Genomic DNA, 24,989 nt, shown 5'->3' on the forward strand with positions numbered 1-24,989 from the left:
TTCTAGGCTTGTAACTTATTAACTGTGTGACTTTGACTTAATCTTATTGAATCTTGGTTTCTCAACTATTAAAAGGAGAACACTTAGTACCTTCCTAGTTTCTGAGCGTGCAGAATAATGTGTAGAACAGCAGCAAATACTGTGCCAAGTAAATATTTCTTTTCCTTGCCAGTTGATGCTGTGGATTATTATTATTATTTCTATTATTGTTATTGTTTATTTCAAGTTTTTATTTAAAGTCTTGTTAGTTAACGTATATGGAAAAATTGGTTTCAGGAGTAGAATGTCGTGATTCATCACTTACATGCAACACCCAGTGCTCATCGCAAGTGCCTTCCTTCATCCCCTAGTTGCTGCTTTTTAGTTAGCAAGTTATACAAATCGCAAGAGGAGGTGGCAGACTATTAGGATAATTTTTTACATGTATGAAAATATGAAGATTTATTGGTATCACAGTTCTTTATGAATAAGCCTTAGGAATAAATTGAAGAAGAAAAAGATTATTCTCTGAGGCTATGGGCAGGTGGGTTAAACTTCCCTTCTGATGTACTGTGGCCTTGCTGGTTATCTTTATAATAAACTTAGCCACATCTTAGGAAAGAAAAGTTACTTACCTCTTGTAGATGAAGCAAGAGTTTTTTTTTATTATAAAATTTAGCTGATCGTCATTAAATAATGGTAGATTTGGTGGTGGTTCATGGTATTTTTATCAGTATGAATCATGAAAGAACATTTTTCCCCCCCAGAGTAGGTACCATGTCTCCTGGAAGTAAATTCCTTTGGAATGAAAGAATATATATAATTGCTAACTGAATAAAAGAATATTTGCTTAAAACTTTCCTTTTTTCCTTTTTAGGTGTTTGGCAATCAACTCATTCCTCCCAACGCACAAGTGAAGAAGGCGACGGTTTTTCTCAATCCTGCAGCTTGCAGAGGGTAGTTCAGTGTGTGATTTGTCACATGCTCAGTTTTCCTGAGGGGGGAAACGTCACAGAATATTAGGAAGCTAGTTGGACTGTGTGGAGTTGGAAGAAGTAGGTTCCGTACTCATCTAGTGATGAGATTAATTTGTGATGGAGAAATAGTGGTTAGTGAGCTAGAACTGTAAAGCTAATTGATGCTTGGCAAACTTGTCTAATTGAAGTTTGATAAAAATCCCAGAATTAGGGGTGCCTGGGTGGCTCAGGCAGTTGGGCGGCCAGCTCTTGGTTTCGGCTCAGGTTGTGATCTCAGGGTCCTGGGATTGAGCCCTGTTGCTCCCCGCTAAGTAAATTAAAAAAAAAAAAATCCTAGAATTAATACTCTCAAGTAAGTCTTACCTGCTTGGGGATAGCTCCTGCTGTTGTGGTGTAAATGATTGGGCCTTCTCTGTTCCAGGATGTTCCACGATGGCCAAAACATTGTGGGCTTATGAAGTCAGAAACATTCTTTCCAAAAGGAGTCAACCTTGAGCTAGGCCTTAGAGGTCAGCAGAGGAAGAACATTCAATCTTCCTGACTGAGAAAATAGCTCTTGGGGTGTGTGTGTGTGTGTGTGTGTGTGTACACACCAGAGTAACTAGTTATGTCCCTTGCTGTGTTGCAGGCCAGTCTGCGGCCTGGTCTAGCTGGCCTGGAAGAGTTGTGTGAGGAAATTGTGGGAATTCAGGTGTGAAGAACAGTTGGGACTTCGGTTGATAATCATGTAATCCTGTTCATTTATTATAACAGAGGTCCCACCCTGGTGCAGGATGTTGAAAGTGGGGGAGGCTGTGTGTATGTGTAACTGGGCTAAGGGCCCATGGAAATTCTGTGTATTCCGTTCATTTTGGCTTTGAACTTAAAACTGCCCTAAAAAATAAAATCTATAAATTTTAAAGTACCACAGGCAAACAAAAATGTGTTTCAGTGTTTGTTGCAGTTCTCCTTCAGTTGGAAAGGTGAATAAAAAAGACCTTGAAGGCTTTTAGAAGAAATCATTTAAAACTTAAAAAGTATTTTTAAAAAATAGAATGAAAAGGTTGTCTGAGGTGGGGAGGGGAGTAATATCTTTTATTATCCCTAGCAACCAGAACCTTTCTTTTTGTCTTTTTTGAGGATTGGAAAATTAATAACTGTGTATTAGGTTGGATTCTTGGGTGCCTGGGTGGCTCAGCCTGTTTCATATCTACTTTGAGCTCAGGTCATGATCTCAGGGTCCTGGGATTGAGCCCCATGTTGGGCTCCCTGTTCAGCAGGGAGCCTGCCTTTCTCTCTACCTCTGTCGCTCCTCCTGCTTGTGCTCTCTTTCTCTTTTTCTCTCAGTCAAATAAGATCTTTTAAAAAAATACGTATTAGGTTGGATTCTATAAGACCTTCGTCAAATGACATCAAGATATTAAGAACAACACAGCAGAAAGACTAGTTGGGACCAGCCTATAACTGGTGGTCTTGTGTAAGACGCAGGGATTCTGAAAGAAGTTCTCCAATAATTTGAGATAGTGAATATGGCTTTACAGATAATAAGGAGAAATCATGTCTTTTTTTTTTTTCTTTTCTTTTTTGATAGAGTGAGAGCGCGAGCGGGGATGGGGAGAGGGAGGGGAAGAGAGAGAATCCTAAGCAGGCACCACACCCAGTATGGAGCCCCCCACCAGGCTCCATCTCACAGTGACCTGAGCTGAAATCAAGAGTTGGAAGCTTAATCGACTGAGCCACCCAAGCACACCACACCTTACTTTAAATTCTGCAGTTTAAGATATTTACCTACAGATTGTCTGAACTGGCTCTGTGATTCTGCCCAATTGACTGGCTTTGTTAGAGCCACCTCTCCCCACCCTGTAAACACCATTCTTAATGCCTATTGATCATTCTTGTTTAATAAGGAATACCAACAAAAGAACAAGTTCTAACCCAACACAATCAAAATATCCAAGATAACTAAACAATGGTGGCCTGTGGCAGCAGCTACCAGAGAACTGTGGGCTCCAGGGTTTGAAGGACCGGCCTTGGATATTCTTCTGCTCTGTGATATTATGGGAATTACTTAAATGCTCAGTGTCCTTATCTGTAAAATGGGAAAAGTGATGGCTCCTACCTTAAAAAATTACCATATAGAATAGGTGCCTTTGCGATTAAGTGAGATAATGCCTACGATGTGTTTACATTTCCATTTCATGGTGAGCACTGGAGGAAAGGAATATAAGCTACTGTGATTATTACTGACATGTCAGCTAGGTTCAGAACATTCTCTGCTTTGCTTCCCCACCCTTCCCGAAAGTGCTTGTGCCTCTCCCTCTGCCTACTTTAATGTAACCGTTCTAGGTCCTATTCCTTTACAGACCTAGTTAGTTAGGAACCAGCTAATTCTGATAAAAATTTATGGCAGTTTGTTTAAGCTGTACTCTCTTACTTTAAGTTCCTACTTATAAAGGATAATAACACTAAAAGAACAATTTTTTAGAGCAATTTTAGGTTCTGTATATATTTTTACATGTAAATGTTTTGGCATTTTTAAAGGTGGATTACTGTTTAAAAGTACATTTTTATCTTTAAAGGTGAGGCCGGGGAAAGTCTTCTAAAGTTACTGTCCCCTTTAGCAAGGTGAATCCCTCCATGCTTCTGGGTATGAGCCACTCTGAAGCTCTCCAGCATCTTTTTTTTCCCCTAAAGCTTTCACTATTTAATTGTACTATTTTTGTCATCTCGGCTCCACTCTGAAACATAATATATAATTCATCATGTAGCTATTTCATTATGTAGTACTGGTTTAAAACTACATAGGCGCCTTAAGAAATAAGATAACTGTGTGTTTAGCATTAATAAATAATACATTAAGAAGTAATTATTTTTCTGTGTGTACGTGAACCTAGAAATTGCAGTACGTATATAAAGCTTTTATTTAGCTCTGGTGCTATCTCACCTTTAATTATATAATAAATAATGCATTTCTTATTGGTAACACTTGCTTTTCAGTCTTTTATATGGAACGGTAGAATTTTAGAGATTTTCCATAGCGTGGGATCACATAAAGATGTGAATAAAAGCCCAAATGTTCAAATCCTTATTTCTTTAACTTGGAGGAGCTTACAGATGTGTTGTAAATGATTAATATAGCCGATCGAGACTTGTCCAGAGTTTTGTTTCTCAGAATGGATCTACCTCCAACGGATCTTTTCTTATCAATCCAGTAATGGAAACAACCCTGGAAGGAGAAATGTTTGTACTATCATTAGCTCAGCTCTTTCTTGTTGGGTTAAGCCCCACCTGTGGTGAGCTGGAGAGGGGGAATTTTCATTTAGCCTTTTCTGTTCATTCTAGTAAGAATTCAGGTAAGGAGAAAGGGCAGGGGATATTTGTATAATTTCCTTACAACATGCTCAGGTAGACCCTTGGTTTGAGGTACTTTTTTTGAACGGTCTGTGTGAAAATTTGTCCAGTTTGTGCAGTTTTTCCATTTCTATTTAATTCCTAAGAAGAAATGTTGTGTGTTTCTGTCTGTCCTTTGGTGATTGTTTCTTTTTAAAGAATGTTGACTTTGGTTTGTGCGTGACTATACATGCTCCTTATTAGCTACCTTAGTATGTCTTTCTGCTAAACTTCCATCACTGGTTTTAAAAATCTTTGAAAGAGGACTGAGTAAATGTGGATGTGAAAGTTACATGTTCGCTGTGGTTTCAAATGTTCTATTTTTTTGTTTTGTTTTGTTTTCTTATGTGATCGTTGAAAATATTTGGGTGAAAAACAGGCCCACTGATTGGTATGTTCAACTTTGAGACCGTGCCATTGGGGACTTCTTCCAACTTTTGCATCCCCTGATGCCTGGGCCGTGTTTCTGACTCCTGACCTGATTTAGACAAGAGTCACTGTCAGAACAATGTGTACGATGCTTCTAACACACACACACTCTCTCTTTCTCTCTCTCTCTGTCTCTTCAAAGTGCTCTTTAACTGTTTCTCTTCTCACAAGACTTCACAATCCTGTCCTTTCCTTTCTTGCAGAATTTACATGTCTGCATTGGGGCAAGTTCATTTATTCATGCATTAGTGCATTAATTCATCAGACACTTATTAAGTTTTTTCTCAGTGTGCGGACATAATCTCAAGGATTATAAGATTTGGTGTCTGTTTTTGCAAGGCTTCCAGTCTCATCCCAAAGACTGTCCTCCAAATCACTGATTGTCATGCCATGTGGAAATTCCTAACAAAGATGTATACAGAGTGATGGGGCCACAGAGAGAAGGATGCGACTTTGCCTGTGAGCTCAGACAAGCTGCTGATTTTCCTAACATTGCATGAGACACTTTAAAACTTTGCCTTTTGTAGCAGAAATTCTGCCTTCATGGAAAAGAATTTTGCTCCTTCTCCAGGGCTTTCACGACAGGTTTGAAACTCAAGAAATGGAGATACCTCTAGTATATGAAATCGTTAAAAATGTGTTTCTCCCTCGAAGGTTGTATCCACGAGTTAGAATTAATCCGTATTCTGTGGGGTTCAATATATTCCCTCGGGCCACCTGAAAAATGTTAAATACACCCTCCTCCCTCTACCACTGGAATATAAGTTCTCTGAGGACTTAATACTTGCTACTTTAGTTGCAGGTGTTTCTGTCTGCTTTGTCTTGTTGTATCCCTAGCTCCCACCCCTGTGGCTAGCACGTAGTAGGTGCTCGATAAATACTTGCTGAATGACTCAAGCATTGTGTCCTGAGTGGGGCCATATGTACTGTCACGTTCTTCTCTAGAGGAACTAGACTGAACTGCAAGCATCCCAGATGGGTGAGAGTCAACTGTATTAGAAGGTAAACTCCTGGAGGCCCCAGAGTGGTAGCGTCTCCATTTCTCCCCGTAGAACCCAATGACCCATTATTCGCCTTCCTGTGCTTGCAGGAGTGAAGGAAACCCATGTTTCTCAGGCTGTTTCTTGTTCAACTCTAGTGAAGATGGTTGGGCTTTCTCTTCTTCCTCTTGAGAGCTTGTGTCAAAATTTTTGTGTTTTTTCCTTTGTCTACAGCAAAGCAAGGACTCTATTTGAAAAAAATGCTGCCCCGATTTTACACTTATCTGGCATGGATGTGACTGTTGTTAAGGTAAGAATACTCCACAGTGTTGATTTTATCTGAGCTACCACTCCTTATAACTTATTCTCTTCTCTTGACTTTATAGCAGAAATCACTTATAATGTAAGAAGCTGGGAACAGAGAAATCAACGTTGTGTCTTTGTTCTGATAGTTAATAAAAGCGGTTTTTTGGTTTTTTTTTTCAAAGCATTGTCAGCTTTTCATTTTCAGAAGAAGATTAGATGGAGGCATGAACTTGATTCCTTTCATCTGAAAGCTAGGGTGTGGAATTATTGTCTCTTGGAAGATGAAAGTAGTTATGGCTGTAGGAATTCTTTTCCTGAATAAAAAAAATTTCCACTTTGAGTAGTTAATTTAATTTCTTGGTATCTCCACAGACAAGTAAACATTTTCTCTCTGGGGAGGAATTTTCAATGGTAAAGCTCTAGAATTTGCAATATTTAGCTAAGAAAAAAAGGGGACAAAAATAAGTTAGAAGGAAATGTGCTAGATAGAAGACGCTCCAAGACTCCACTTTGTTGACTTTTAAGTGATGAGTGTGGTATATACTCAGGTGTGTGCGTTTGGTGAAAATCACTCTCGTCATGTTTCTAAGTCTGTGGTTTATTTTTAATATTACTCTTTCATGAAATCAGAGATGAAAAGGTAATTTAGTCCAGTTACCATGAAACCTTGAACTCCCTTGTCCAACTGGTCTGTGATGCAGTCTTCCTGTTGTCTGTCTCCAGGCATGGGAGAAAGGGGAAGAGAAATAACATTGATGTGAGTGCTTGTAATACATGTTACAGACTCCACATGTGAGCGATCCCAAGATGGTTACATAAGAGTTCTTCCTTGAATGTTCGTTCACGTGAACTCAGATTGAACCATCTGAACCTGGAGCTGTCTTTGAGGGGAGACTGTTTTGTATATTAAATGTCCTTAATGGTTCTAGAAGTAGTCGGGTTCTATTCTTGAATTAATTTTCATAAGGCAACATTTTCAAGGAATTTGTTGCTTCCATCTAGGTTTCAAATTAATTGGTATCAAGTTCATAATTTCCTCTTTTTAACTTGTAAGTTTCTGTTACATTTGTAGTATCTCATTTTAATTCTTCATATTGTTTATTTGTGCCCTCTCTTTTTCTCTCTATAGCCTCTATAGAGAGATATGTACCTCTATATACCTCCATAGAGAAGTATGTCAATTAATCCTTGCCAAGAATAATTTTTTGGCTTGTTCATCCTCTCATTTATGTTTGTTCCATGAATTTCTAGTCTGTTTTTACTGTTTCCTTCATTCTACTTAATTTGGATTTTTTTCCTGCTGTTCTGTTCTGACATTTTAACTGGGATGCTTTTTTATTTTTCACCCTTCACCTATTTATTGAAAGCTATAAATTTCCCTAATACTGCTTCAGCTACATCTTCTAAGTGTTGATGTATAATATTTTCATTATCATTCATTTAAAAATATTTTCTAAGTCCCATCATGGTTTTTGTTTGACCTATGATTTATTTAGACCCGTTTTTAAATTTCCTGATACAAAGTTTTTCTAGTTATCTCTTTGTTAATGATTTCTTATTTAATTGCATTATGGTCAACAAATACAGTCTCTACGATTCCTGCCTGTGAAACTTTCTTGAGTCCTGTTTTAATGGCCTAGCATGTGTTTTGTTTTCATTATTGGGTACCGTGTTCTGCACATGTCCAGTAAGTCAAGTCTGTCCATTGTGTGGTTCCAGTCTTCTGTGTCCTTAGTGATCTTTTCTTCTGCCTTAACTATATTGAGAGGGGGTTTTTAGAAATCTCCCACTGTTATTGGGGATTTTTCTATTTCTCTCTGTAGTTCATTTTTGCCTCTTACATTTTGAGATGATGTTAGTAGATGCTCTCAGGTTTTACATGGCTTTATTTTTCTCGAGTTTTGACCCTGTTCTAGACTGGTTCTCTTTAGCACCAGTATTGCCTCGGCCACAGTCTATCCTACCTAGTGTTCTTAGTGACTCTACTAGCTTACTTTGGCTGAGTTTTGCTTGGTGTAATATTTTTATCCCTTTACTCTCAGCCTTTTTAATATCTTTATATTTTAGATGCATTATTGGTGAGGCATGAAAACAGTGTATTTAACCGATCCAGTCTTTTTTTGGTCTTTTTATTGGGTCCATGAATCCATTAATATTTATTGTCATTATTGGCTGTATTGATTTCTATACGAGTTATCTACAGCTACATAACTGCCTTGACAGCTCCTTCTCTGCCTCAGATTCTGTTGGTCTGCAGTCTGTTGAGAGTTGCCCTGGTGCTGGTCATACCTGGGCTCCTCAGTGGCATGGCTGAGGAGGGCTGGCTTGCCTCACACGTCTATAGGTCGAGGCTGCTGGTGTCTGGCTCATGGGGGTCCCCAGCAGGCATCTTCACTTGATGGCTGGGTTCTCCAAAGTAAATTACAGACATCATGTCATTTTACCCCTCAGTGCTTCGGTGTGCACTTTAAAAAAAAAAAAAAAAAAGGCTACTTTTCTATGTAACTTCATTATCATTATCACATCTAGCAGAAGTAACAGTTTTATAATGTCATGTTATGCTACCTATTGTCTTCATTCACTTTTCTTTATTCAATATCATAAGGCTCCTATTTTTTTAATCCTTCCTTTGTTGCTGCATTTGGAATTTTCTTCTTCTTCTTCTTCTTTTTTATTTATTTATTTGACACAGAGAGAGAGAGATCACAGGTAGGCAGAGAGGCAGGCAGAGAGAGAGGGGAGGAAGCAGGCTCCCTGCCAAGCAGAGAGCCCGATTCGGGACTTGATCCCAGGACCCCAAGATCATGACCTGAGCCGAAGGCAGAGGCTTAACCCACTGAGTACCCAGGTGACCTGGAATTTTCTTCTTAACACCAGAGCCTCAAATAGGTTATCCCTATAATCTTAAATTATGGCCTATTAAATCTGTCAAAGTATTTTTTAATTTTGGTTCTTTCATTTGTGTACTTACATTTATTAATTTTTTTTTGCTAGTATTTATTGACTGCCTGCTGTGAGCTAAGTCCTGTTCTAGGTATTGGGGATACAATCTGAACAAAATAAACTTTTCATGTCTGTCCCCAAAGAGCTTCTCTTCAAAGTGGGAAAGGGAGAGATGCAGATAAAAGAAATGGATACATAAACATGGTTTGTCAGATGGTGATGAGTGCCGTGAAGAAAGGTCAAGCCGAGTAAGGGGACCAGGAGTAATGGGAGTTACTTTAGTTCAGAAGGTCAGGAGAGACCGGTCTGAGGAGATGGCTGTTCAGCAGAGACCTGAGGCAAATGAGTGAGTCCTGCAGATGTTGGGGGGAAAGGATCTGAGGATGCTGCATGTTTAGGACTCTGAAGCGGGAGTGTACTTGGCATGTTTGAGGAATGGTAAGGAGGCCAGTGTCTGTTTTTTAAAATAGTGTCATTTACATATACACCTTTCACCTCTGTTGTCGATACAGCACTGTATAGAAAAAGGCTTGGGGCCCCTGGGTGGCTCAGTCCATTAAGCATCCGATGCTTGATTTCAGCTCAGCTCTTGCTCTCAGAGTTGTGGGTTCAAGCCTGGAGTTGGGTTCCACTGTGGAATCTACCTGCAATTTGATGTCACCACCCTGAGCTTCTCACTTGCGCACAGACCTTCAGTTGGTAACTAACTAATCTACTTGTATTCTAGCACATTATTTCCATGTTTCTCCATTTGTCCCCATGGATGTCATCAAATAGTTTACCAGGTGCCTTGCTGAAGAGCAGATACAATATCCATCTGGTTTCCTGTATCTACTGATCTAGTAATGTCAAAGAAGTTGAGAATAGTCTGAAATGCCTCTTTCTTAGCAAACCCATACCAAACCCATCACTTATTTCGGGGTACTCACAAACCATCCTTTTAATCTGATTGACATATATTCTTAAAAAAATTTACTATTTGCAAATGTGTAACTATAAAGCCAGCCTTTTCACTTTTAGAATAAAAGTGAGATAATTCCTTGTAAAATTCATGGTGTGTGTTTAGGGACTTCCTTTTTCCTCTGCGTTAACTGTGCTCAGGTGCTTTAGCCCATCTGAAATTCAGATCTTCAATTTTTGTCTATTAGTATGTCTCGTACAGTGTCAGTAGGAGAGGATGTTTCCTATGTTAGTGTCAGCTGCATTACGCGTTCTAGAATCTACTGTTTGGTTATAGAGGCAATGGCTTAGATTCACTGAAGGTTGTATATGTATCTGAGAGGAAATACTCTTAATAAAAATAGTGAGGTTTAGGTAGTATTTTGTCACTACTCTGAGTCACACCTGTACTTTATTGTATAATCATAGCAAAACCCAACCTTTTGTTGAAGTACAGTACCAGTCCTGAACGGTTTCCTTGCGAGTTGCTTCATACACTGCTTTACAACAGTACTATGGGGAAGCTGTTACTACCCCAACCCCAACACACATAATTTCAGTGGTGAGGCAGTTAAGGTCCTGAGAGTTTAAGGCCACTCAGCTGAAAAGTAGCAGAGTTGGGGTTTAGTCTGGGTCTCTTAGGCTCCCAAATCTGTGCTCTTTTCATTACATCTGTGTCTCTCTATTTGCATATACACTTGACTTCCTGCTTTCAGATGAAAGGTGCCGGGTAAATGGTGTAATAGAATCTGCACTGGCCTGGAAATGAGTCCTTTGACTAGTTAGGTGTATAAGTGGACACAGATCACTGGGTTTGGGTTTTATTTTTAAAGGAAGGTTAAAGATGGTTTCTCAGGTCCCTTCCAATTCTAAACAGTACAGAACTGTGTACATGATTGCTTTGATAGCTACTGAGTTTTTGTGTCTATCAATTATGTAGAATTTGAGGAAAGACTGTGTCAGACTCTAAAGAAAATATCCCATATTTTAAAATCTTTGATTTTAGGGCCCTAGGCTGACAACTTTACCAAAGACTTCTTTTGTATTTCAGACCGATTATGAGGGCCAAGCCAAGAAACTCCTGGAACTGATGGAAAACACAGATGTAATCATCGTTGCGGGAGGAGATGGGACATTGCAGGAGGTATGGCTGTTTTTCTATTCGAAATCATTTTGAAGGTGAGGAAAATGGAAATTAGATCTTAGAGCACTGGCATAAAGGGGTTTTAATTTAAGGAAATTCTTTGTAATTTATTTTTTTATGGATTCTTATTCTCTGAAACAGGTGTAGCTTTACATTTCTGTCATGCACTTTTATTCTCTTGTTTTGTATAAACCATATACCCAACATATAGGAGGATTTTTGTTGTATCAAATTTAAGTTGGTTAAAATTGAATAAATAAGGAAAAGAAATGGTGATGGGTATGATAAGCTTTTAATATTTTGGGGACTGATGGAGTAGCCCTGTATGTTAGGGATTTAGGGAATCAGTTTTAATCATGAGGGATGGTTCTTATAAAATAAACTTAGATCCTTCTTTTGAAAAAATGCTTCTATTCTCACATCATTTCCATTGCGTGAAATGTTCTCTCATAATAGTATGGTTAGAGGCAGGGATCTACAAGTTCAGATGTGTGTATCTGCCTTCGTTTTAAAATTTCACGTCCTTAATGCTTATTCTGGTCCAATAAGGACAATAAGTACATTGCCTCAGCTGTGCTTTTTCGAGGGCAGCTAATTGGAAACCCCTGGAAAGCCCTGTGCGGGTGCCCCTCCTACTGCTCCGTCCTCCCCTCCTGTGGGCCGTCGTTCACAACTGGGCCTCATTTCTTTTTTTTTTTTTTTAAAGATTTTTATTTATTTATTTGACAGAGATCACAAGCAGGCAGAGAGAGAGGAGGAAGCAGGCTCCCCACAGAGCAGAGAGTCCGACGTGGGGCTCGATCCCAGAACCCCGAGATCATGACCTGAACCGAAGGCAGAGGCTTTAACCCACCGAGCCACCCAGGGGCCCCTGGGCCTCATTTCTGATGGCCTTCTGCCTCCATCTAATGTTTTCCTCCGTGTCGAGGGATCCAGAGCTAACAGCAGACAGAGCAGTGTCCTATGTTTGACTTAGTAATTATGTGAGCCTTAGTAAGCTGCTTTTAGAAAGGCTGTGCTAATGATCCCGTAATTGTTTATATGGCTTTTTAATGAAGTGTGAAGAATACTGATAGCATGCCAACACAGAACGAAGTAGACCTCATGGCGGCCCAATTTGATGCGGAAATTCACGGAGGCAGGAGGTGAAGGGAGAAGATTGGCGTCCATCCTTACTTCACAAAATGTTTTAAGAAATAGACCAAATTATATATTTGGTATAGGTGTGTATTTGGTATGATCTCAGTCATATACAAATACGCACTGAATGAAAAAAGGATTGGAGGGAAATATGCCAAAACATAAGCAACTGATTCATGGTGGTTAGCTGGCATGTGGGATGATGAGAAAGCATTTCCTCCTTCAGGCATTTTTTTCACCACTAATGCAAAGCATGGATATTATATTTTAAAAATAAAAAAACATCATGTACAAATTGAAATTAAAAATATCTTTTAAAAGAGGGCTGTTGTTCCCCTTGTCTTCGTATTCCTGGATGAGAAATCTTCATAGAGCACAGACTTCTCTGTGTGTAGCAAAGCGTGACTTTTGTTCCTGTGTGTGTGTGTGTGTGTGTGTGTGGGTGTGGGTGTAGTGCGACCCAGGCCGCTCTGTATGATCGCTGTGTACCTCACATTTGTATCCAGTGTAGAGAACGCAGAACAATCTTGCTAATATAATGTGGAGGTTTTGTAATTATTTCATCTTAGCCTTTCTTGGGCTATTGATCTTAGGTCAAGAGTCCAATCTAATTTTGCTCTGATCCCTCTGCAGAACACTGTATGTTTTAAGTGCCAGGACATCTTTTGACACATTTCTAAGAAGAGAACAGACACAAGATTGTGATCCATGAAAATTGAATCCAATTCTTGTTTGATGAGGGAACTACACATTGTTTATAATAATTTTTTTTTAATGTTTGTAGGTTATTACTGGAGTTCTTCGAAGAGCAGATGAGGTGAGCTTTCAAGAAAGAGTGACTGCATTTTAGCTTTTACGTTTCCGTGCTTTTTATATCCTTTTACCTTTTCTTGTCATTTCATATCTTAAGGTGGGCACAAATTGTGCTTCTTTGGGTTTTAGCAAATAAAGTACAGCTGCGTTTGTCCTAGAACACTTTGGTCAGTCCGTGGCGGACTCCTCTGTTTCAGTATTCCAGAGCACCCGAGAGCTTTTACCAGAAAAGCTGTTGTTTGAAATACAAATTTTTCCCATGGGACATTCTCTTCACAGAATTCCTTCATAAATAAATGATGATATATTCATGTACTGGAAGCCATGTAGCAGTAAGAATGAATGAGTTAGATCTATAAATATCTATAAATATTTACAGATTTATAGACCTATATATATATAGATAAATATATCTATATATCTATATCTATAAAATGATTAAGTCTAAAAAATACTGAATACAAAAGGCAGGTTGCCAAAGTACGTTACCGCATTTCTGTAGAGTCTTGCAGTTCAGGAAGCAGCACTGCATACTATTAATGGATGTGTAAATACGTCGTCAAAGAATAATAACGGGGCCGGAAAGGCATCACAGCATTGGCAGGATAGTGGTTTCGGCTGAGGAAGGGAGACGGGGAGGGAGGAAGGACTGCTGCTTGAACTTGCTCGTTCTCTTTGCCTTCTTTACACTTGAGATGGTTTATAAAACACTGTCATTAGTTACTATACAAATGTTAGGTATTTCTAGTTAAATTTTATCTTCAACTTTTTTGAATAGTGTGACAACATAATACGTCTCTGTCACAATAGCACGTTTATCTAAATCCTTTTTTTTTATTTATTTTTTTTTAATACTTTATTTATTTGTTTGACAGAGAGAGACACAGCGAGAGAGGGAACACAAGCAGAGGGAGAGGGAAAAGCAGTCTTCCCACTGAGCAGGGAGCCGAATACAGGGCTTGATCCCAGAACCCTGGGACCATGACCTGAGTGGAAGGCAGACGCTTAACGACTGAGCCACCCAGGGGCCCCTATCTAAAAGCTTTAAGACCCTCCTTTTTGTAACCAAATTTCTTTCAACCAGTTGCTGTTAATGAGTACCCAAATACTTCTTCCAAATTCAGAGAGTCCTGTTGTTTTCCAGGCCTGCCTCATTCTGGCCTTAGTATTATCTGATTGGCTGGGGTCTAGGGACCGGAGAGACCGGGTGGTGCACTGAGGGTCAGTTACTTTGTCATAATGGACACGTCTGTGTCGCTCTGTTCAGTCTGATTCTCTGACCATAACCATAAAAACTTTCCTCTTCTTTTTTCCCTTAGGCTTCCTTCAGTAAAATTCCCATTGGATTTATCCCATTGGGACAGACCAGTAGTTTGAGTCCTACCCTCTTTGCTGAAAGCGGAAACAGAGTCCAGTAGGTTGTCAATGTGGGGTAGTAGCGTTTGTGAGTGAGTGAGCCTGGGAACGGACAGCTCATGTGTGGGTGATATGAATTTTTTGTTTGTTTTTAGTTTGGATAGCATGGAACCACAGATCATTAAGAGGAGGACGTAAATCAAAGTACAACCTTTTAGTTCATTGGGGGTTTCCCTGTTGGGTTCTGGGACTCCGGTGTTCTGATATCAAGTGCCCAGGTCAGGTGTAGAGATGAATACTGATGTCATTCTGTCAGTTTTGAAGATAGCATCCCCAATCCAAACTGTCTTTGTGCCTTTATTTTGGAAGATTCTCTAGTGAAGTCAGATTTGCATTGATTATTTGTTTTCTTTAAAAATATATGATAACAAATAGCAAGTCCCTTGTGAAAACTGAACGGGTAGCCTTGGCTTCATTATCTTGATAACATGAGTAGCTAGAACAGTGAAATAATAGTTAATAGTCCCATCCTTCAGGGAATGCCTAAAGTGGAAGGCAGTATGGATAAAGCAGCTGGGAAAGCACCGTAGCCCTGGCATCTAAATTAAATTGCTGAGTCTGACTGTCTTCAGGAGTAGCCCTGGCATCTAAATTAAATTGCTGAGTCTGACTGTCTTCAGGAGTCATGCAGATTGTTGTTATCGTTCTTTTCTCCTGAAAGTGTTATGTAAACAAAGCTGTAGTCTTTTAAGAAGATAGGAATCTTGAGCTTGAGTCCTGGCTTTGACAGCTGTAAGTAAATAGTATAATCGTTCGCAGGCTCTCATTGTCAGTCGTCTGATCATTCATGCAAGCTTTGTGACGCAGTTGGGGGAGGCCAACAAAGAAATACTTGTTGAAGGTATTAATTAAAATCTTTGCACAACATTTTCGGTTATATAACCTTCTAAAATCATGACAATGGTAATAGGTAATTTTCTGTTGGTTTTTTTTTTTTTTTTTTTACTGTTTTGGGATATCTATTAGGTTGATTTTTGTGGATTTACTTTTGCTGTTAGAATTTTAGGAGTCATTTTATATCTTTTAACAATTCTCTGTCTCTCTCTATATCATAAAAGTCTTGGTCCATATGTCAGGCACAAGGCCTAACTATAGACCTAACCATATCAGTCTTTGTCAAAACGGCTCCTGCTTCAAGCCTTCATCTATTGGGGCTGTCCGCTCTTCACCAGGCATCCTAAAGCCTCATGTGGCATTTCGGTTTGCCAGGCTTTTTATTCTTAGTTTAGAATTTCTGAGGGGCAATGGGTATAACAAATAATGAATTATTCAAACATTTTTGCTTTTGTGAGATAAATTCTATCTGGTTTGGGTCTTGGTTACCTTAGAGAGTTAGTCTTTGGCTTTATGTTAATGTAGATGATTTGAACTGCTTCCCCAATGTTCCCAATATGTCAGCGATCCAGAGGGAGACCATGTTCCTTGGAGAACGCCTTGCCTATCCCAAAGCCAGGTAGGCACAGCGTGGCTGCCCTCAAGGTCTTAATTTCTGGAAGGTCTTTTGTTTTTTGGGGAGCTGATTTTCCCTGGGGTAAGCTAATGTTGTTGCTGCTTCTATTTAAAATTTAAAGATTTATAAAACTTAATTTATAAGCATGCCCCGGGGCTCTGAGGTAATTAGGTAAATCTGCCCTGGGTTCAGAATTTTGTAGACCTCTCAACATGGCAGATGCCTAAGGCCATTTAAGAGTACAAGGCTTTGCTTTTTGCACTGCTGTCAAGATTTGTTGTACCGTAATTACTACAGGAGAAAAAGGAATCTTGCATTTTGAATGTTGCAGGTAAATAATTCTAACAAATAGCTGGTTGGTGCTGCAGTGCTGCTTTGGCTACAACTTTCAGTTACTGCTGGGGAATGATAAATTTGGGGTTGTATTGTAGCTGTGTGCTGCCATATAATTTTGGGAAAAAAATGAATATTAAAAGGCTTTTTCAGTTGCAGCATTTTTTTTTTGTCGTTGTTGTTGTTTTTAAGGTCAGTCTCTCAAAAGTGCTTCCTAAGCCCTCACGGTGCTCAGTACCACTCAGAGGCAGCGCGGAGCTCTTGGATCCTTTCTAATAGCTTCCTTCAGAATTAATGTATTCCTATCAGATTAATCTCAACTTGTGATCATGCCTCTTGCTTTCTCCGAGATTGAATCTCATTTTCTAAACTGCTGCTTACTTCCCAGATAGCATCTGTATTGGAGGGAAAAAATGGGGTAAGGATGTGTTGATAGAGAAATATGGGAAAGTAAAATAGGCTGTTTCTTAACCTTGGTTTTGCTTCCTACGGAGCCCGGAATGTAATCCAAGTGTTTGAGTTGACGTGTATATTTAGGGTCTTAAATTGTACCCAACGTTGTGGGAAGTGCTGATTCCAGTGGCTGCAATTCCTGACTTAGATATTTACATGTTAAGTAAGCCTGGTCACGCCCGAGGGGGAGGCCTGTTTGCTGTGGGGTTGCCCTTTGGTACGACCAGGTGAGAGCCCACCCTTGGAGCAAGGCCTGCAGCTGAATTTCGTTTTGCCACAGGCTTTCTCTGTCGTCTTGAGAATTTTACTGAATCTCTCTGAGCCCCAGTCTCTTTACCTGCCTTTATCAAATGCCCAACAACAGTACTTACTTCAGAAGATTGTTAAGTTAAAATAAGGACTTGTTACGTAAACAGGTAATTATGCTTGGTAACTTACTGGATACGTTGAAGACCTTATGCCTATTTATTGATAATTTCGTATGGAAAACAGTAAATAACAAATAGGGTGGCTGTACAGTTACTGAGACCAATTCTATAATTAAAACAGTATAAGCCAATCGAAGAGAACACTCTATTCTCTTGCTGTTTCACCTAAGGCAAAATACTTTTAAAGGTAAAGACATTTTATAGATATTCCAGTTATGTACTATGGAAAGGTGACTTTTTCTACCAAATTGACATTATTAACCAGAATCTATTCTGTACAGAGCAGAATAGATTAGGAGAATCCATATTAGATGAGAAACTATACTTTTTTGAATGGAGAGTATAGTAATTTCTAATTGACTCATTTTTTTATTTTCTTTTTTAAAGATTTTATCCATTTATTTGACAGAACACAAGCAGGGGGAGCAGCAGGCAGAGGGAGAGGGAAAAGCAGGCTCCCTGGCAAAGCAGGGAGCCCGATGCGGGGCTCTATCCTAGGACCTGGGGCCATGACCTGTGCCGAAGGCAGATGCTTAACCGACTCAGCCACCCAGGCTTCCCTAAGTGACTCCTTTCTTATAGTTGTACTTAAGTGCTAGACACAATAAATATTTTACTTTCTTAGTAATTACTATATTTTCTAAAATACAATAATAAAGACACTCTAGTACAAACAGTGCTTTACAAAAACATGAAATACTTAGGGATAAATCTAGCAAAATACGTGTACGATTTATATGCTGAAACTACAAAACTTTGAAGAGCGAAATCTAGAGAACAGTGAAATAGAGAGATATCTGTGTTCATGGGTTTCAAGACTCAATATTTAGATGTCTGTTATCTCCAAATTGATTTCTAAATTCAACACAATCTCAATAAGAATTTCAGAAGACTTTTTATAGATACTGACATGTAGATTCTAAAATTTATATGGAAAAATTAAGGAACTAGACTACCCAGAATAACTTTGAAGAAGAATAACAAAGTTTGAGGGCTTACCCTGATTCCAAGACTTATTTTCTAAAGGTACAGTAATCAAGACGGTGTGGTGTTAACAAAAGAAGAAATGAATAGATCAATAGAAGGAAATGTCCAGAATTAAGCCCACACATATCTGGACACTTGATTTTTTTTTTTTTTTTTTTTTTTTTTGGACAAAGGTGCCAGGGCAATTCAGTGGAGAAAGGGCAGTTTTTCAACAATTGGTGCTGCAGTAGTTAGCTAAGCACATGCAAGAAAATGAACCATATGTGTAAAAATTAACACGAAATCAGTCATAGACTTAGATGTAAAACCTGAAACTTTAGAGGAAAATCTTTGTGACTTTGAGTTAGGTGATTTTTTTTGTCATTTTTTTTTTTTAAAGATTTTATTCATTTACTTGACAGAGAGTGAGTGAGAGAGCAAACACAGCAAGCAGAACACCAGAGTGGGAGGGAGAAGCAGGCTTCCCACTGAGCAGGGAGCCTAATGCGGGTCTCCATCCCAGAACTCTGAGATCATGACCTGAGCTGAAGGCAGACACTTAACTGATTGAGCCACCCAGATGCCCCAAGGCAATGATTTCTTAGGATACAAAAAGCAGAAACCATAAAAAACAACAAAAAATAATTTTGGCTTTAGCAAAATTTAAAATGTTCTTTGAAAAAAGTGTGTGTGTGTGTTTAAGATTTACATTTGGGAGAACATGTGCATGAGAGACAACACAAGCAGATTGGAGGGGCAGAGGGAGAGGAGAAGCAGGCTCCCTGCTGAGCAGAGATTCCCAGTGACAGGGGGCTCAATCCCAGGACCTTGGGATCATAACCTGAGCCGAAGGCAGACACCTAACCAACTGAGCCACCGAGGCACCCCTGAAAACCATTGTTAAGGAAATGAAAAGATAAGCTGCAGACTGGGAAAAAAAATTTGCAAGGGACATATCTGGTAAAGGACCAATATCCAGAGTATGCAAATAACTCCCTCAACTCAATAATAAGAAAATAAACAGCCAATAAAAGGGCAAAATATTTGAATGACCCTTCACCAAAGGCATAGATGGCATATAAGCCTATGAAAAAATGTTCATCATTAGTCATTAAGGAAGTGCAAATCAAATTCACTATTAGCTGTGTATGTTAGAATGGCTTAAACAAACCAGATGGAAACCTTAGGTCAAGTGCTGACAAATACACAAAGCAATTGAAACTCTCATATTCCTGGTGGAAATGCAAAATGGTACAGCCACTATGGAAAGGAGTTTGGCAGTTTCTTTTAAAATTAAACATTTGAAGGGCACCTGGTTGGCTTAGTGGGTTAAAGCCTCTGCCTTGGGCTCAGGTCATGGTCTCAGGGTCCTGGGATCGAGCCCCGCATCGGGCTCTCTGCTCAGCGGGGAGCCTGCTTCCTCTCTCTCTCTGCCTGCCTCTCTGCCTACTTGTGATCTCTTGTCTGTCAAATAAATAAATAAAATCTTTATAAAAATAAATAAAATTAAACATATGAGCAGCAATCACACTGCTAGGTATTTACCCAAAAGAAATGAAGTCCTATGTCCATACGAAAACCTATACATGAATGTTTATAGTCACTTCATTTGTAACTGCCAAAAACTGGGAATGGTGCCAGCATCCATCACCTGGTGAGTGGATAAGCTGTGGCAAGTCCATACAATGGAATACAACTATGCAATAAAAAAGAAACAGTGTTTAAATCCATTCAGCAGCATGAATGCATCTCATACTCACGCTAGCAGTTCTAAAAAGCTAAACTGCAAAGGCTTCATATGTTTGGTTTCAATTTATGTGACATTCTGGAAAACAGGAAACAGTAGTTGGCCAGGAGCTGGTGGTGGGGCACGTGCGCTGGCCACAAGGGGCCTTGAAGGGACTTTCCGAGATGTCATAAATGTTCTGTATCTTGGTCATGGTGATGGTTACAGGAGTGAAAGCATTTGTCCCAAACTGTAGAACGGTGTGCCTAGCTATGTATAAATTGTATTTATATTAAATTTATTCTTTCAAACATAGATAATTCTACTTACGTTAATACGGGCTGAGGGGCCGGGGGGGCTGTTAGTTGTTCCTCGGCGTGGTTGACATTGATAGGGACCTTCCTTGGCCGCTCTTTCTCATCGTTCCTTCTGATTATCGACTGACCCTCGTACTCCACCCTTGAAACTCATTCATTTGGGACAATTTGAGTATCAGTAAGGCTAATAAATATAATGCACTGAAACATATCAAACATATTTAAAACTATTTATGAGTACGTAGTGATACTTCGGAATAAAGGTGAAAAACTCATTGGTCCTCTTTAGAGGCTCCTGGGATATCAGTTTATTATTTTGAAAATTGGTGAAGTTAAGAAATCCAACATTTATCCTGATTTTATCGTATGACCTCTATTTTATGGTACCTAAATCATTGATGAGGGAAGGTTTCTTTTTATGGACCAGATGATAAGTGAGAAGGAATGATAGGATTGAAAGATCACTATTTTGCAACTCTGTTAACTAATGTAGCTATTGATTACCAGTGGTTGCTACTATCACACACACAAAAAAGCAAAGAGATTGCATCTACTTACTGGTAGAAGTACACACCTCTGATGGAAGTACACACCACTACCTTTGGAGTATTTTTGCCAAACACACCAAGCTGAATCAGATAGAGATTTTTAGGAAATGCAGGAATAGGGACACATGTTAATACCATGGGAATGCAATCAGTAAAATCCAGACCCTCAACAACATAGTAAGACAACCCATTTTTTTAAAATTTAATTTAATTTTTTCAGTTTCCAAGCTTCATTGTTTATGCATCACACCCAGTGCTCCATGCAATATGTGCCCTCCATAATACCCACCAGCAGGTTTACCCAACCCCGTCCCCTCCTCCCCTCCAAACCCTCAGTTTGCTTGATCTCAGAGTCCGTAGTGCTAGAGAATTATACGGAAGGGCCTGTAGGCTGGTTAGGGTAAACAGTGACGTTTCAGCGAAGATCTGAAGGATGAGACTAGCCAGCCAAATAAAGAGATGGTGCGTAAGTGACCGGAGGGGTGGACAGGCTGGGCAGGGAAAGTGTTTGATGTGGGTTGACTTGTTCTTTCTGCTGCAAGAGCAAATATTGTCTGGCCACTTGTTGATTTAATATTTCTTTGGCTGACTGTTGTAACTTAATGTGTGTCTGACCTGGGATCTAATTAGAGTATGAACCCTAGAACTGCTTTTAAGCTTAGCATAGTTTTTTCACATGCCCAGTATGATTGTCAGTGGTACCAGGTTTTCTTACCTATAGACTTTTTAACTGACGATCAGAATGTAGGTAGGAATAGTCTTGTGTCTGTGAACAAAAGTATCAGCCATTAAAATTACATCCTTGTAATCCTGGGAAGTCAGAGGAATAGGTCTTGGGTTCCAGATTATATTTTGCTGAGATAGCTCAGATCCTATCCCTTAGTTACCTTTTAGGTTATTAGAGTCAAATAATATTTTTTCAAGTGCTTAAATTTCTTGGAATGAATGAAAGATGCTGTTAATATTAAGTATCATATTTTCCAGTGGTAAGAGTCAGACACAGAGTAGGGATTCAGTAAGTTGTGAAGTAAACAAATGATTGGTGCCTTGTATAAACTTCTCTTTGCCAAAGCCTTCCCTTATATTTGTATTAGTAATTCTTTTATATTCATTTGTTGTGCTGTCCGGGAGTATTTTGAAGGAATAGGTCTTTTTCCCAACCTGTTAGTTCTCTGGACAGGAGTGTGTGTGTGTGTGTGTGTGTGTGTGTGTGTGTGTGTGTGTCTGTTTGTGTGTGTGGTGGGGCAAGGGTTTCTTATTTTCCACACATGATCATCTCCTCCCTTTGTCTTTTTAGACATATTACAGATGCCACCCTTGCCATTGTGAAAGGAGAGACTGTTCCACTTGATGTCTTGCAGATCAAGGTAGAGTCTTTTTTTCAGAGTTTGATAAAATTACTAAAGTAATGCACACATATATGTTAAAGAAAATATGATGTAGCAGTTCAAATGGGGTTACAATGAAAATAATATCCTTTCCTATCCCAAGCATTACTCTCAGAGAAGAAGAATTTTACCTGTTTATTCTAGTTGTTATCACTAGAGAATATGCTTATGATGCTACTTTTTAAAATTTTGTTAAACACCCCCCCCAAACCTAAAAGTTACCATCATAATCATGTTCAGGTGTATAGTGGATCGTTAGTGTTTAGTCTATGAAATTGCTTTTTGATTTATCAGTTTTAGATTCTAAATCTTGACCTCTTTGTTATAATTAAGAATTCCTATAGATCTCCTCTCAGAATAGTGTCACTACTTTTAGTTCCTCCAATGATTACCTTTGGATTGCATAATTTCACTGTCTTGTGTGGTGGTTTGGGATGGTAAAAGAGCCAGCAATGTGAAGCAGTGACCGGGACAGTAACGGTTTCACCTTAACCTATTTGCATGGTGGCCACCTCTTGCTCTCATGTCCCATCCATCCTTTGGAGGGGCTTGTCTTTGGAATTCAGGTTACTTGGCTGTCCTGTAGTCTCAGCTCTTCTCTGGTGGGGTCAAGAAAAATTATGATTTTGTAGGTTATCTGGCTTTTTCTCATTTTTGGGTGAGGATAATGTTCTTTTTTTTTTTTTAAAGATATTATTTATTTATTTGGCAGACAGAGATCACAAGTAGGCAGAGAGGCAGGCAGAGAGAGAGAGAGAGGAGGAAGCAGGCTCCCTGCTGAGCAGAGAGCCAGATGTGGGGCTCAATCCCAGGACCCTGGGATCATGACCTGAGCCTAAGGCAGAGGCTTAACCCACTGAGCCACCCAGGCGCCCTGGCTGGGGATAATGTTCTTTGTAGTGTCCTACATCCTGGATGGGAGCAGAACTTCCCATATTTCTATTGTGTTGTCTAACATTTTATTGATTTGTAGATGAACTCATGAATTGTTTTAAAAAAATATTTGCTGGCTATGCCCACTGAAAGGGCTTAGAAGCAATGAGACCCCATAGTAATGGACACACCTGGCACTTAGATTTTGGGCTCAAAATATTGTTCCCTAGTAAAAGAAACCAGGACTCTGTGAAGAGATGGCTTTCAGAGACAAGGCGAGAACAGAGCCAAGAGCTACTCAAAAACTAATGGAAATAACCTGAAAATACATAGGAGCTCGCCAGATGGTATCCACCTGGCCAACTGTGGGACAGTTTGAACATCCAAAAGAATAATAATGCTAATGGCTTATAATGCAATAAATAAAAATGAAGAATCTGTGGGCCTACAGTTTCATATTAGAGAATTTCCAGCTTGTAAATGCAGAAGAAATGATAGTTATTATTTTGCAATCACTAATGAAATGACTCAGAGATCATCAGTGGATGCTAAAACCATTGCTTAGAAGGTTATTGGGGAACATATATCGACATAGTCTTAAAACATCACAGGTTACTAAATGATTACCTAGGGGAAGGCGTATGGTAGAGAGACCTAGCATATAGCATGTAACCAAGTGATCAAAACTAGCATCACCAGTAATGGGACAGATGGAAAATATCTGCCTCCTCGTGTGATCTGTTGAGAAGGATACAACATCACCTATGGAGTTTCTTGCCTAAAATGTCCACTTCTCTGAATCTAACTGAAACAATGATGAGAAGAAAAATCTATCAAATCCAAATTGTAGGACATTCTAAAAACAACTGTTGGTCTGGCCTCTTCAAAAATGTCAATGTCCTGAAATCCAAGAGAGGATAGAGTCTTTCAAGATTAGGGAAACTAAAGCAATATAGTTAAATCCAGTACAAAATCCTATATTAGAAAAATGTAAAGACCACAAAAGATACTATTGGAACAATCAGATATTTAGTTCAGAATGTATATTAGATATATGTCAACGCTAGATTTCTTGAGAATGACAACAGCGTTACACATGTGTTTTTCCTTGTTCTTGGGAGACGCATGCTGAAATATTTAGGGGTGAGGGTCGTGAAGTCTTCCCATTTATTTGAAAATGATTTAACAAAACTACAAAAAATGTACATACCCAGATAAAGCCAATAGGGGAAAATGTTGGTGGCTGGTGAACGTAGTTGAGGGAGATAAACAGTGTTCATTATATGTTAAAGAATTTCTTGGTTTGACATTTTTCCAAAAGAAAAATTTCAGAAGGAAGGAGACTCAAGAGCCATTCCGGATTCCTGATTGGAATCCTCTCTTTAAAAAGAATTTAATTCCTAGAAACAAAGATACCCTCACTATGTAGTAGTTAAGTAGCTATTCCTCCTTCATCAACCACCCCCCCTGCCCCGCCCACCACAAAAGGGCAGATGCCTGAAAAGGCTGAGCCTTAACACCAAACTAATTTATGAACAGTGAGCCCTGTCATTTACTCAGAGTTGGTCCTAAAATGTACCAGCTACACTCAGGTTGCCCTTCAGAGGCTCCAAACATTTTATATTCACTCAAGTTTCCCTGCTATCTCTGAAAGAAGGTTTCACACTGTGTCACGATTCCGAACTTCAGTCCTGAAATACTGCTGTTAGTTATACAGCACTGGCCAGACACATATTTGCGATTGGTGAACCTATGCGCTTACAGCCTGTTTTCCTTTTGTTTTCTTTTCTTCTTCATGTAGTGATGTCTGGACTCCCCACCCTGACGTCACTGGTCATGATAAAAGTGATTTAAATTGCATTGGGTTCTTTAGCCTATAGTAAATCTAAGTCATTCTCACAAAATGGAAGGGCTGTGTGAAAGAAATTCTAGTCTAGGAAGGCAGCACAGATTGGCATCTATGAAGATATTAAAATGTTATTTACCAGAGGAGGTGAGTCAGGGTGTATCTCCTAATAACTAGGTGACTGATGGCTGTGTGTAAGTGAGTGAGAAGTAATACACTCCAGGGT

At 39.2% G+C, this 24,989-nt stretch overlaps 1 protein-coding gene across 3 annotated transcripts in view; it reads left to right on the top strand.

The window, feature by feature from the left end:
• Positions 1-24,989, top strand: part of AGK (acylglycerol kinase) — a 72,350-nt gene that overhangs the window by 25,244 nt on the left and 22,117 nt on the right. For all 3 annotated transcript variants that reach the window (XM_047696095.1, XM_047696096.1, XM_047696097.1), the window contains exons 4-9: positions 857-936; positions 5,969-6,044; positions 10,974-11,066; positions 12,991-13,023; positions 14,339-14,433; positions 21,954-22,023. In XM_047696095.1, coding sequence (XP_047552051.1) covers positions 857-936; positions 5,969-6,044; positions 10,974-11,066; positions 12,991-13,023; positions 14,339-14,433; positions 21,954-22,023 — 447 coding nt within the window. The remainder of the gene's footprint in view (positions 1-856; positions 937-5,968; positions 6,045-10,973; positions 11,067-12,990; positions 13,024-14,338; positions 14,434-21,953; positions 22,024-24,989) is intronic.

Source organism: Lutra lutra, chromosome 11, assembly GCF_902655055.1.
Source record: "Lutra lutra chromosome 11, mLutLut1.2, whole genome shotgun sequence".
NCBI classification, from domain to species: domain Eukaryota; kingdom Metazoa; phylum Chordata; class Mammalia; order Carnivora; family Mustelidae; genus Lutra; species Lutra lutra.